General features: G+C 37.3%; 1 protein-coding gene across 1 annotated transcript in view; it reads right to left on the minus strand.

The window, feature by feature from the left end:
* Positions 1-7,056: 7,056 nt before the first annotated feature.
* Positions 7,057-14,158, minus strand: part of TPPP (tubulin polymerization promoting protein) — a 59,704-nt gene continuing 52,602 nt past the window's right edge. Inside the window, exon 4 of the mRNA XM_082295125.1 lies at positions 7,057-11,551. Coding sequence (XP_082151251.1) covers positions 11,357-11,551 — 195 coding nt within the window. The 3' untranslated portion in view covers positions 7,057-11,356. The remainder of the gene's footprint in view (positions 11,552-14,158) is intronic.

Below are 14,158 nucleotides of genomic sequence, written 5' to 3' on the forward strand. Positions count from 1 at the left end.
GTTCAAATTAGTAGTACTAAAATAGAATAAACCCACCAAAATACTACTGAAAGGAAACATTTAAAAAATAATTTAAATTAGCTGGGGAAATGAACAAAATTGGTTGCCTGAATTGTTTAATGCAAAGAACTTTAATTTCTATCAAGAATTAGCAGACATGCACATGCCTTGAGACTCATTTCGAGCAGTTTAACGGGAGCTATTATCAGTTAAGAAACACAGCAAATCAACGTTTTTGTAACAATACAGACAACAACAGATGTTAGTACCATTGCAAAGAAGGCAAAGTTGTTTCATGATGGTAGTGTTGGTGGACACAGTGAGAAATCTTCCAAATTTAAAAAAACAAAGCCAGCACCACCAACAAAACCAAAATCAGTTCCAACAACCTGTCTATGGCTGACCAGGATGAAGGGCTGCTATTAGGAAACATGCATATATTTAATGTGATACCCTGCAAGACAGCCTATCCAATGTCCAGTGCCTGGATCCCTATTTTCCCCTGCTGCTGGAATCTGGACATGCAAGTCTGTGAAGATCACAGCTATACTTCATCTGCTGGGACAGTCCCATGTCATCATTCCCTTCCCACCTAATGCAGACCAACACATACTGGATCCCTTGACTAACTGGGATGAGATGTGCAGCCAGCTGAGTAACTATCCTGCAGATTCTATCATCTCCTGCGTAGAGAGACACACCATCAGACCTTGTAGCCTCCCCAGCAGCTGTTACAGACTGCCTGGTCCCTTTGGTATGTGCTTCCAGCTGTCTCAGAGACATACATGTATCTGGCCCAGTCTTATGAATGCTTTGCTAACTGATGCTAAAGCCCCTGCTTGCAGTCTAGGTTCAGCTCAGTATCTGCTGGCAGCCAAATGGTGCTAGACAAGCCCTCATCTGGCCCAGCTGCTGGCGCCACAAGCACATGGGTTCCTGTCACCCACAGCCTCCACTCTAGTTACTGGCACCACAGGTAACACTGGCTATTGTGACCCACGGTATGACTCCATCTGGTAGCAATTAGACTTCCATAAGCACATACGTACACAGAACAGATAATCCTCTCACCCAAGAAAACAGTTAGAAATTAAATGAAATAAGACAGGGCAGCTGGCACTGAGGAGGTCCAGGGCTTCACCAAATAACTGCATGGACCAGGGACTACCCCCTTATCCCTCTATTTTCCTGTGCTTGTTCCTCCCCAGACCACCTACATCCCTGCCTTTGGTTCCTTCCATATATATTCACTATTGCTGTGGAGAAGAGATCACTGAGAGGGGATCTAATGAATAATTATCAATAAGTACGTGAACTTTCAATGTGCTTGTGTTAGTTTACATTATTAGTAAATCAGTGCAGTGAGTTAAATAGAAAGCTGAGTAAATTTAAAAAAAGGCTAACTAGAAGACCAGGTTAAGTCCCCTGAAGACGCAGATTTGGCAGAGGTAGCCTTTGCCCCCACACTTTCCTCTGTGCAGTCCTGGTTGCGGTAGAACAGCTGACAGAAGCAGGAAACATCAGCCTGCACAGCACATACGGACATGAGAGCAGGAGTGCATAGTTATTGCAACAGTAGCTACACAGACTGAAAACTAGCCCAAATAATTGTATTCCTGGAGTAAAGAGAACACATCCTTGCAGAGGGGGGTTATTTTTCATTTTAAAGTCATGACGTGTAAGTGGTGTGTAGGGGTGAATGGGCATTTCTAGAGGCCCGACAGGAAAATAATAAAAAATCCCTAACTCTTTTGAAAATACAGATCTTCGTGTCTTACATTCTCATAGGGCAGAAGAGTACTATCTTCCCCTATCTTAAAGACTTTTTGAATGGTAAAGAAAAATACTGATTTTTCTACAGGGTCTGCTTCACTATGTTTTTTACAGTTTTTCAGTAACCATACCTACTAAGAGTTAAAAGGAGTACAGGAGGGGGCAGTCCATGGTCTCCATGCAGGAAGAAAAGCTATATCAGGACACAGTTGTATTAGATTTCACTTAAAAGGCAGTTCTAAAGAAGGCTGTCTAGTGTGTGAGAACAAGGAATACCATTTCCAGTTTGAGAACAACTGGAGAAGAGACAGGGTAGCTGTAAACTGTTTAGTTATGTTTCCTTGCAGTTGCTCATCACTGGATTAGCAACTGACTGCTCATTTTGTCGATTAACAATTGACAAATTGTCAATTGACTGCTGCCTTTCTAGAGGAGCCCTGTGACTTGGTTTTTTATTGTCACATTATTAATTATGCTGTTACAATGTTCTGAATTAAATTAAATACTTCAGTCTTCTGCTTCTTGAATAAAATCATGGTATTTTTGCTACTGAAAAGCTGAGTAATATTGTTATTTATAAACAAAAGGTCCACATTTCCTTTTGGATGTAACATCATTAAAACAATGCTCTATGTAACAAATTACTTTCCTTACAAGTAAAGTGTTTTCAACACCACTTAAAGAAGGTGAGAGCAGTAACTCAGGCTTTTGCACTCAGGATCAAGCTATCTTAGGTAGCTAGTCAAGAACAAATGGCTTAATCCCTGTCAGATCTCATTTGGTGAATCACCATTATCATGGCTATTCAAGCATCATATTAGAATTCTCAAAATATTAATGGTCAGCTTTAGTCATTATTCAAACTGTGAAAATAAATGGTAAAGAAGAAATATATTCTGCTCAGAACCAGACAGCTGGATGTTCAGAGAGTATTTTGATGTAATTTATAAATTCGTCAGCAATTAAATTAACATATAAACTGTAAAATAACTGTTGCTTACAAAGTTTATCAGCAAATACGATTTACTTCAATAAATCCCAGAACTGACATAGTAACACATTTATTGATCACTTTACCAACTAAAAATACAATTTTATACAGTCAGTCAACAGCAGTAACGTACTTTATGAGAAGCTATGCTTTAAAGAAATGGTGTTTAAAATATGGATTTCACTATAACTTTTCAAGCCAAGCTTTTACAGTGCTAATCAAAACAACTGCTGCACTTGAACTTTTCCCCTAAAACATCAACAATAATGTTGCAGACAAAGTAGCTTTTCCATTATTAATGTGGGTTTAGAATTTAACAAGACAACTTCAAAAGGCTTAAAACATCCATAACATTGTCATTACTTTAACATTCACACAGATAAAGTGATACATTTAATACTTTCTAGCATTAATAAACAGTGTAAAAATATATTGCATATATATATATATATATATATAAATTTGTTTCCTTTTCCTGAAAAAACCTAGTACAAACTAGTAGTATATGATTCCCCCCTTCAAGTTTCTTTTACTTGTTTTAAAGATTGAAGAGTAGTAGTTTTAAATTAACAGAAACAAAAGACATGGAAATAGAGAATCACTGTTGTGCTCCCCCACAACCTCTTGTCATGGTTACTAAGCCTATTAACCCCTTGGTAATGGTGGTTCTATTTTTGCTAACACCAGGTAGAATTTTGGAACTGGCTGCAGTGGGGATAAGATTTTGCCCAGTGTGCTTTGCACTGAATGGTGCCTGGCCCCCTTCATCAAGTGGTTAAAAATCTCTGCTTAGGACATGTTTATCTACTATAGTTAAGATTAAGAAATGCTACGCTCAAGTTGTTCATTTGCAATAATGAAGATTCAGTGTTAAATTGATGAGAAAAAGTAAACTGTAAGGTTAAATGATCATGTAAAATTTTTACCATGTTGAAAATTTCACAGTGAACACAGTAGGCTAATACAGCTGCATGTTAATATTTGCAAAGCCTGCAATTAGAAATATTGCAGGTAATTATTAGCACACAGCACCTTCCTGGTTGATGAGAGACAAGTGAAAATAAGAACAAAAACTAGTAAGCTTCACTGGAAGTTTTTATCATGGTGTACAGTGCTCCAAGGAAGACTATGTCAAGACCTATCTCCATATCCCAGCTGCTTAACGATTAAATTTTAACTAGTGCTCTAGGTAATCATAGACAAAACAGTTTTGCCTCCACCCTTTATGATCAGGTCCTGACAGCATGCACATCCAGATTTGTGCAAACAAAGAATCAAAGCATCTAATTGAATTAGAAATGGATGTTGGAACAGCATGGACTGATAAACAACCTAGCAAAGGAATAAAGCATAATGTGGATAAATAAATTGTTCATGACTGAAGAAAATCAATCTCATTCAAAAATTATACTTCTGTATAAATATATATTTCCCCTCTAATATTTAAATCTGTGAAACATAACACCTTGCTAAGAATAAACTTCAATATACTTATCCAACATTGACCATTTCTCTGCTTTACAGAATGTAAAGACATATTACTTTGTATTATAAGCATTATACAAAAAAATTTCCCTGCTGCAAGAATTTGCCAAAGCCAATATATTCTGAACCCAGTACAAAGATTAAAAACAAACACACTTTTTTGCACCCTATAACTTGTTTTTGTCTATGATCTTACCTTTTCATACACTACAGTGCTAACAAAAGTAGTTTGCCAACACGATTTTACACAGGACATCAGTTTGTAGGTTAACTGACTTTACACAAAGCCTTTGTAAAGATCTATTACATATTTAGCATGAATATTACAGACATACACAGCATTTCAGTTGCATTAACAGAACCCTATTTAACAGAGCCCAGGCTGTATTATTTCACATTATTTAATTACTTTGTTTAAAAATAGCATTTGAGCAAATGTAAGCATACAGAAACTCATCTGATGTAAACTGGAACTTACAATAATTTACCACTGTAGGGATTCAGACTGCCATCTTTTTTTATTTTGTTGCTGATCTATAATGTAGCTCCTGATCAAAATGCAAAGATGGATGAACTGAGTGTACTTTTAGGGCCACATTTTTAATTTACTTGACTGTAACTTTATTCATGTTTCTGATCTTTTCTGAAAAATATGCAAAGTAGTAGAAAAATTTTGCATGAAGATAACTGGAGGTAAGGGCAAATTATCATGAGCATTAAGACCTTTACAAATGTTGACATCAAAACTCACTTTGTACAGTGCCATAAGCTTTACAGTAACTCACAAAAAAGAGATGCTGTATAACTGTATTTGAAAATTAATTCATTGGCTATTTAGCTGCAATGGAATATGATAGTAGCTTAGCATTTTTTCCAAATCAGGTTAGTCAGTTGGGCATTTCAATGTCAATTTCTAAATGCAAGGTTTAAAGAGAAAAAAATAAAAGCCTCTTCTGTAGTTTTGCCTTCATGTATATCCGTGCATGAATACAAAAGATAACTTCTTTTTTAAAAAATTGTTTCAGACTACCAGAACTGCAAATATCTGGAAGAATGCTCAGCAAAGAGGCTGGATTTTTCCCCTTTTTATTTATGATCAGGCTTACTCTTGCCAAAGTCTACCTTGAGTGGATGATCAATTAGTTTGAATGAAATAAGCCAATTCAAATATTTTCTGACAACAAAGCCAAGAGCTGTATCTTAAACTTGTGTTGAAATCCACCTTCTCCATAGGGTTTTTGAAGCAATATACCAAGGTTAATATACTGAAAAACATGAAAAAATACCGAATATATTAACAGATTTTTCTCCCTGAAAAAATAAATTACACGGACAATTAAGACGTGGAGGTTCTATCTGCAATATTCTTTTACTTCCAGAAGCATTACTCTTAGCTGGGACATCATTCAAAGCACTGGTTTTGAGTTTAATGAGCAAGCACAAATGCAACTACAGGTTTCTTAGTAGTTCTAGGATTCTGAAGACTTAAAAAGAACAACCCTGACCATTACTTCCAGCTCACATTAAGTAAGCCAAATGGGCACTTTGGGGTTGCACAAAATGAGCAACTGACTGTTTAAATGATATTTTATGGGCAAACACTCCAAATACAGGAGGTACACATATCAATTTGAGGTACTCTAGACTTTAAGAATTTCACACAAGTTTAAGAGCTGTCATTATGCTTCTGGTATTTAATTTTATAAAGGTCCAAGCAAGACTTGACTCCATAAGCAACGTATGACACTCCTGTTTCCTGTTCCCAACTCATTATATCACGGCTTTATACTTACTAATGGATGATGAACAATTGTTTACACTGTTTACACAGTGAGTGTCAGCTTGCTTCACGAAGCTGGGGCAAAGGAAAATATAGGGCCCATGGAGAGTATAGTTTTAAATGGTTTCTTGAGAGCACTCAGAGGAAAGCTTGCTTTCACCCTAACTCTCTCTCTCCTACTTCCTTACCATGGAGAAACTTCCCTTGTCACGCCAAGTCTATGTTAGAATTGCTGAAGTGATTTCTCTCAGAACAGGGTAGACAGGTAAAACTGTAAAGGCCTCCTTAGATCGTTACCTTTGTGCTATGAAGGGAGAATGACAGTGTCCCCAACTGGCCAAGCTGAACAGCACTGGCTGCAGGACTAGAGCTTGGCCTTCATAAGATTTAAGGTTTTCATCAATATTTATACAGTTTAATCACTTAAGCTGGATCCAAAGAGTATGTGTACACACACACAAACCTACACAAGTCTTGTGCATTAGATTACTTAATACCAACTAAGTGACAAGCCAAGAACATAATATTCACACTACAAACAACGTACACAAAGGTGTCGTTATTTTGGCACACACGCAAGGCTGACAGTCAGTTAAGAGGACACATACCAGTGCAACATGTTACATTTGCTCTATCATGAAGGTAAAAGGTTTGCTCTTGGCCAGTGCAAACAGAGAATTCTTATTCACAGATGACAGGCATGTGCCCCCAGAATACATGCATCACTGAAGGCAAGGTTATGTTTTGACTGTCATACATGCAGGCACAAAGAACTGGAATTCATTTTATAACTATGAAAAGCCTTACAGAAAAAACCTATCAATTACAACTTTAAAGTTTTGGTTTTGGAGGAATATACATGAGGATTTTCTCTACAGATGGTTACAGATGGCTGGGATACCTATCACTTGCAAGCCAACCCACAGTAGTCATTTGCCTTTTTGTTCAGCCTAATTCCAGCTACCATAAAGAATATTAATCGAGATAACAGAAGTGAAGATACAGATGTCTGAAATGGTAATGTGTGAAAAAAGCTTTTTGTAATGCTCAAAAATTGTCAGACGAAATTTTAATTTAGGTAAGGTCAGTAACACACATACTTCAAAGTATCTTTGAAAGACAATCTCTGTGCTGATGAAACACACAAGCTGTGACATGTGAGTAGTTTGGAAATCTCCCTTTCCCTCCCCTAAATGAAAAGGAGGTAAGAAGTATTATAGGTTTAAAAAAAAGGGGGCTAAATTCTGGCTACAGTCTAATATTCAACATTTCCCTTGGGATTCCAAATATTTGATTACAATTAATGACAACTGTTCATATAGGACTCATGAAACTATGTGTGTTTTGAATGTCTGCTTCTCAGTAACACTGTTGTGATAGCTTTGATAACCACAAAGAGCAGGACAACCATTTTTGGTTTTAATATTTCCATAATGATGGTTGCAAAACTTTCAACTAAAGCTCATGGAGTGACTAAAGGGAATTAATAAGCAAGCACTTGTAAGAAAATCCCTTTTGACTGCTGCGTATTTTACTTAAAAACTAAATTATTTTTAGAAAATTATTTGTAAGGACTATTTATTTGCCTCAGTAAGGATTTTTATTTCTTGTTCTTGTAAAGGTTTTGATGGTCAGGTTAAACTTCTGTAGACATACTGGTAAGGATTGTGTACTGCCACAGCATTTAAATAAAATTTGAGTTTGTTCTTTAAGGCGGTTATTTCTAAAAGCCATCTGAACTTTCTGAGCACATTTCTTTTGGTAGCATCTTCTGTAATAATGAAAGCAAAGATAATTAGGAACAACAGGGTTTTACAGAAGATGTCACATAACACAGTGCTATGTAGTGTAAGATGCTGAAAATCAGGCTGGAAATTTAGATAGAATGAATTGAGATGCCCCTGCAAAAAGAGAGGACAGTAAACCTTATTAGGTTCCCATGTCCTTACTTCAGGCATGAATTTAGTTACAGTCTGCAGCATGGTGCATTGGAAGAGAATATGCTCTACAACACTCTAAGGGCTGAAAATGGGGCACCTCCTGCACCTCCTCAGCTATCCCTTCCTGTCATCTTTGAGGTATAAGCTGTACTTACTGTCCTGAGAGTTGAGGGAATAGCAGAATAAGAAAATGTACTTTGCCTCATTCCAGAGCAGGCCTGGAACTTAAGAGCTAATAATCAAGCAAGTATTTAGACTTTTAATTTCCTACCAATATTAGTGGAATAGTAAGAGTTAAGTAGGTAGTGAACCCCTAACACACAGCTGCATAAGATGCTTTTATTCATAGCCATTATCTTTCACACCAAGCATAATAAAAGAGAAAAACCTTTACTAAGTACTATCTTCCCAGCCACAACTTTCCTTTGTAACTGTCATATCAGAATGACTTCTTTTCATGCACCACTTTGAGGTTTAAAACTATCAGACTGTAGAAACAAAGAAGAAACAAAGGAGTGTGTTCCTCAAAATACTGCCGTCTGAACCATCTTCTCAGGTTCCGATCCCAAGCTTAACCATGAAATTGAAAGAATTTCAAAGTTTGCATCAAGTCCATATAAAGTGCTTTTGGTTCATGGCAGGGATTTTATACTGCACAAGCAGTGCAAAGTAAACTCTGGCAGAACCTCAGCTCATTCCATCGGCCTCTTATAACAGAATAGAGTAGCTCAATTTCTAGCCAGTGCCAGCTTGGATCTGTCCGCGCTCTCAATTCCCTTGCATGCCTCCTGTCTCGTGAGCGTGCTGATCTCTCTCACTTTGAACAACTTCAAACCTAATTACACCTTAAAATCTTCCTAACCAATCACTCCTCCTGTATGGAAACATTCTGGCATTACTGACACTCTGTATTTGGGTACCTGAGAAAGCCTGTCCTTTGTGCACCTAAGACCTGATGTGCCAGACAAGGCAGACAGCTAGCAATAAACAGCCAGGTCAAAAGTGTGCCGGCAGGACTCTGCAGTAGACTGGACTTCACCTTTTAGTGAGGCTTGTCAATTACCAGTGAGTTATTAGTCAAGTCTTAAAGTCAAAAGGAAAAACAGGGACACTGATTTTGCCTGTAACTTACTGAACGATTCATCAAGGTTGGAGGCTCAGCTTTTTTATTCATAAAAAACCAGGACTATCCTGGAGCCATCTTCAGGTGCACAGGCACCAGTAATGAAGAAGGTTCTTTAGATTTAGACAGTTTACTCCCATGCCAGAATAATTTAGCCGCTGTTGGTGTCAAGTATCCTATTTTCTGCTTTGGAGTGTGACAGGTCCCCATTGGCTGCACAGGAGTGGATAACCCTTCATTCTTCAAGAACACTGGGTAACTCTTGGAAAGGGTTCACAAAGCTGAACACTTTGCATCCTGAGCATCTTTACACACATCTAAAATCTTCCCAGGTAACCAAAGCCATCCGTGCGAAAAGCCATTTAAATCTTTACAAGAGTGTGTGCTGAGTTTTGTCAGACTTCCCTCCCCCTTAAAAACAAACACCAAAATAAACTATAAACAAACAAAAGCATGTCCAAGTCCACAAGGAAGCCCTTGACTTTTGTTTGGCATTGTTTTGGTTTTAGGCTGATGTATGAGCTCAAAGGGTCACTGAGGGCAAAGTTACAAGACAAGATACCACACAATGTCAGTAGAACAAAACATGACAGTTTAAGGGCTGAAAAACAGTGCTCCCTTTTCCATACATTCGCCAAATTGAGACTATTCACCTGCATGGCACATAACAGCACACACTGCTCACCTACATTTTATGTACTCTGAGTGGAATGCTGATAGGGGTGGGGGGAGAGCAATACATCTATTAAGCTTTATTCAGAGTTGAACGTGAAAATCAGTGCACAAGCTCTTTTTAAAAGAAAGCAAGGAAGAACTGCAAAGAGCTGGTTTTGAATACTGAACATCCTATCTTTCATAACTTTAGAGAATCAGAATAATACATCAGGGTACTTGTTCAGCTCTTGCAGAAAATTAGAATGGCCTTTTCTCTCCTTTTCAACCCGTATTTTAAAAAAAGTTATTTTTATTCCAATTAATTTCTTTTGGCATTCTGGACCCCAGCTAGGTCACACTCAGCTGTCTGTACCTGTACCTTAAACCTGTGGGACTGGTTCTCCTGGTAACAGTGGAAAGCCATTCCTAGAAATACTATTACTCCCAAGTCTGGCAGCAAGAGTGAACAGAGAATCAAAGCCCTTGGCTTCAAATGAATCTAACATAAAATGTAGCCCAGTTATAATGGTTTAAGGGTTTTTTGTGGGTAAATTGCACCTAATTACATAGATATTAATTGTAAATGTCCTTACTCCAAGGGGCCATAAGCTTTCCTTATGTATGTTAGAGCTTAAAGGGACTACGTGCCAACACATGTGCAAAGTAACGTTCATTTAATAGCAATCTGATTGGCAGTGTTCAGTCATAAACAATATTTTAAAGCATTATTAGCTTAATGCTCCCTTCACTTCCAATGCGAGGCAGTGCATACTTGAAAACAGACTGTGAAAATCCTTTACTAGACTTTCTTAGTAATGTCTTGTTCTTTACCTCTCATGTTAGTACAATAGCTCCATCCAAATCCAGCCAGTCAGAACCGTGCTACAGTACACACAATAACAAGCACAAAGTATAGACAGGAGGGAAGTTAAGGGCTGGTATTTTCCAACTCTTTCTGTTGATATAAAATACTTTAGGAGCCTATACTGTCCTAGAAATAGCTTTTTTTTCAGTTTTTCCATGAGTGGTATATGACAATCAAAGGCTAGCACCTAGTATATTACTACCATTTACTTCCCAATAGTATATTGTTGAATGGTTTAAGAAAAGTGCCAGATCCCATATAAGACATTTAAAGAAAAACCCCAAAACAGTAGTCAAATAAAACTGCATTAAGTAATGGGATATTCTTCAGAAAGACTGCTACAAAAGATCCTCTTTTCAAGAGGTTCTCTTTGACATCATCAGGGCAACTGAACATTAGGAATGTTTGAGATATTTTGCTTGAATTGACAAAGTGTGGTATAACTGCTCTTGACTTTGGCTTTGCTGTTTTTTTGTTTGGGTTTTTTCTTCTAAAGCTCAACAAAATGATATATTTTTTTTATACCTACATATTTATTTATTTTTGCCAATATATGCATGAGGAATGTAATGAAGTGGCATTGTGCTGCATGTAGCTCAGCAGATGTTGAAATCAGTTCCAGTTCCTGAAGACAACTTCTTGACAACATAGTCTCAACATTCACAAAAACCGAAACATGTGGGATTCATAACATCATCCTTACAAATATATACTCTATCCCCCTCTGTGTTGTAAACCCTCAGCCTTACTTGTTTCCTTGTACTTTATGATCGTATGTGCCTGCATGCTTATAACCAGATACATATCCTGAGTTATCCACCAGATCTTCTCGGCCCGCTCTGCCTTTTCCTTTCCCACTGGCATCAAACCTCTCTTTGTGAGAACCTGTGAATTTTGAAGTGTCTGTAAGGCGTGAAACAGTTGGAGATGCAACGGTTTTCTATTGGAAGAAAGAAAAGAAACAAAACAAAAAGACACATCAGAAATCAGTTACTCTTAATACAGATACTTTTACATGCTACCAAGATTTAAATCTTTGCTAATGACAAAGACTATGCAAATACCTACTCATTTCCAGGATAAAAAAGATGTGTGTTTCTTGCCATTACATACAGTGACAATAATAATATAGCAGAAAAGGAAATAGCACAAATTACGTCAAAACCTTTTGGAAGAGACCTTCAGTATGAGATACTTCTGATTAATAATCAAGTTCTAAGTACCAAAGACACAAAGAAGTCATATCCTGATTTCACATTTTGAACCATGTTCAAAATCCATTATGTCACCATCAAAGCATAAAAGTCTGGCTCCACCAATATAGAAAAAGTATTCCAATACAACTAGAATTCATTTCTTTGAAAGACAATTTTATTCTAAACTCTAGGATTCATGAATGAAGTAACCAACTGCAAGGACTTAAAGTGACTTCTAATGTCAGCAAATTAGCAGTCTATGAAATGGCATTGAGCAAAGACTTTCCTTCCACTGAGTTATATCAAGCTCCTCAAAAATCAGTTTTGTTGTCACCAAGACAAAGAAAATTTGACTACACAAACAGAAAAAAAATGTATTTCACAACAACATAGAAGCATGCTAACTTGTGTGCTTGGACTAGGAGCAGCCTCTTTGATCCTTAAATCTGTATTTTAAAATCAGGGGAAGAAAAAACACACAAGACTTTTGAGGTAAACTGAATAAAGACTGCTAAAATCTGGGCATCTTTTTTATGTGCACCACCTGTCACTGTCTGAAAGAAAACGACCCCTGGAGCATTCTTTGCTCAAAACAGCATTGCTAAATGCTCTTTAGGGACTTCTGCCTTGTAGACTTAAGAATACAATTTGAAGAAGTGGTTATTTTTCTATACTGAACAAATAGATATCAAGACAATGCTTAGGAAGAAGTATTGGTCTAATATATACAGTTTACTTGTTCAAAATGACCTGGTAGCACCTTATAACCAGGAAAATTCCAAATGCAAGACAAGGGCAGTATTCAATATGGAATTAATTAAACTTAAAACATATTTACTTTCCTTGCACTTAAAAACCACTACCTTATAGAAAAACAGTTTTATCTAGATGTGCATACATTCCCTACTGTCACATCCACAGAGAACTCTCAGAAACTCTAGCTGACTGCCTTTTCCTTTACCAAATTCATTCTCAGGACACGCTTCTATTCTGAGAATTTGTAATGGTACACTTAATCACTATTTGAAAAAGAAAGACTACAGGTTCTGCTCCTCTGTTTCGAAGGTGTGGCATGAAATATATGAAATTTTCCTCAATACATAAACTACAATAAAAATACATGAGAATTTTTGTACAGTAACATATTTAGTAACATACATACTAAAACTTGTGTGAGTGGATGGAAATGCACACATGTTAACATGAAAGAAGAAACAGTAAAATGAGGATTAATAGAATGGCTCATGTCAATAATGAAGGATATTCCCAGAAAACTATTCCCAGCAGTAAACTTGAGAAATCTGGTGTTTATATCAAGACACCTGCATTCTGGTAAGACCACAACACAGATGACTTATCAGAAAATCAAGTTGGATCTTTACAACAAGATGATAGCAGCATGCCACACAAGCCCTTCCTTTTCCTACTAGTCTGTAGGGAAAACAGCAACATGTTTCAAACCAACAAGAAAACTGAGGATGGGCAACAGCTTGGTAGGTTAAAAAATATGACCTTTTTATCCCAAAAAAACAAACAAAACCTAAAACCCCAGCACAACGAACATAAAACACCAGAGCAAGAACAGTGATCCCACATCCTGTGGTCTTTCAGCCCGAGATGGATCAGGCGGCTTCCTGCATCACACGAGTCACAATATGTGAAATGAACACTAAGGCAGTAGCTGCAAGGCAAACATTTTTTCTCCAAATTGCTTTCTACTGAGTAAGAACTGCAGCCGTTTCCTAAGCTGCATATAAAGTCACTGGTGTGCCCCTTCCAACACGTGACAGACTATTACAACTGAAGTCCTGTTGATTTGCTGTTGGCAAAATTTCTATGAAATGGGAGGCTCACTTTGTATCCAACAAAATTCAAGCAATGTTAATTCCTAGTATATTATGCTCTCACTCCCTGAAATGATATATTTATATAAAAGATCAGAGATGAGATGCCACCTCATTTCTCCTTTTTTTCTTCTTTTCCATCATTCTTATGATGAATGCGTATACATTAAAAAGAAAATACTCCTTTCTTTTTAAGGTTGTGTAAACATTTTTAAGGCTATGCTAAGACGCTTTCATTCAAAAAAGCCTTTGTAAATACAGAGTAGAATATACAACAACTTCATATCCACCTTGGGCTCCTCAACCAGAAGCAGCTAGTGGTACTATATATCACAGAATCATAGAAAAGTCCTCTGACTGAGCATTACTGAAAAAAGCCTTGCTCCATCATCTTTGCACCCTCCCTTCAGGTATTTATATACATGGATGGGATTCACCCTTGAGCCTTCTCTTCCCCAGGTTAAACAGTCCCAGCTCCCTCAGCCTTTCCTCATAGGAGAGACAGTC

The sequence above is a fragment of the Coloeus monedula genome (genome assembly GCF_965178545.1).
Source record: "Coloeus monedula genome assembly, chromosome: 1".
In the NCBI taxonomy this organism is placed as follows: domain Eukaryota; kingdom Metazoa; phylum Chordata; class Aves; order Passeriformes; family Corvidae; genus Coloeus; species Coloeus monedula.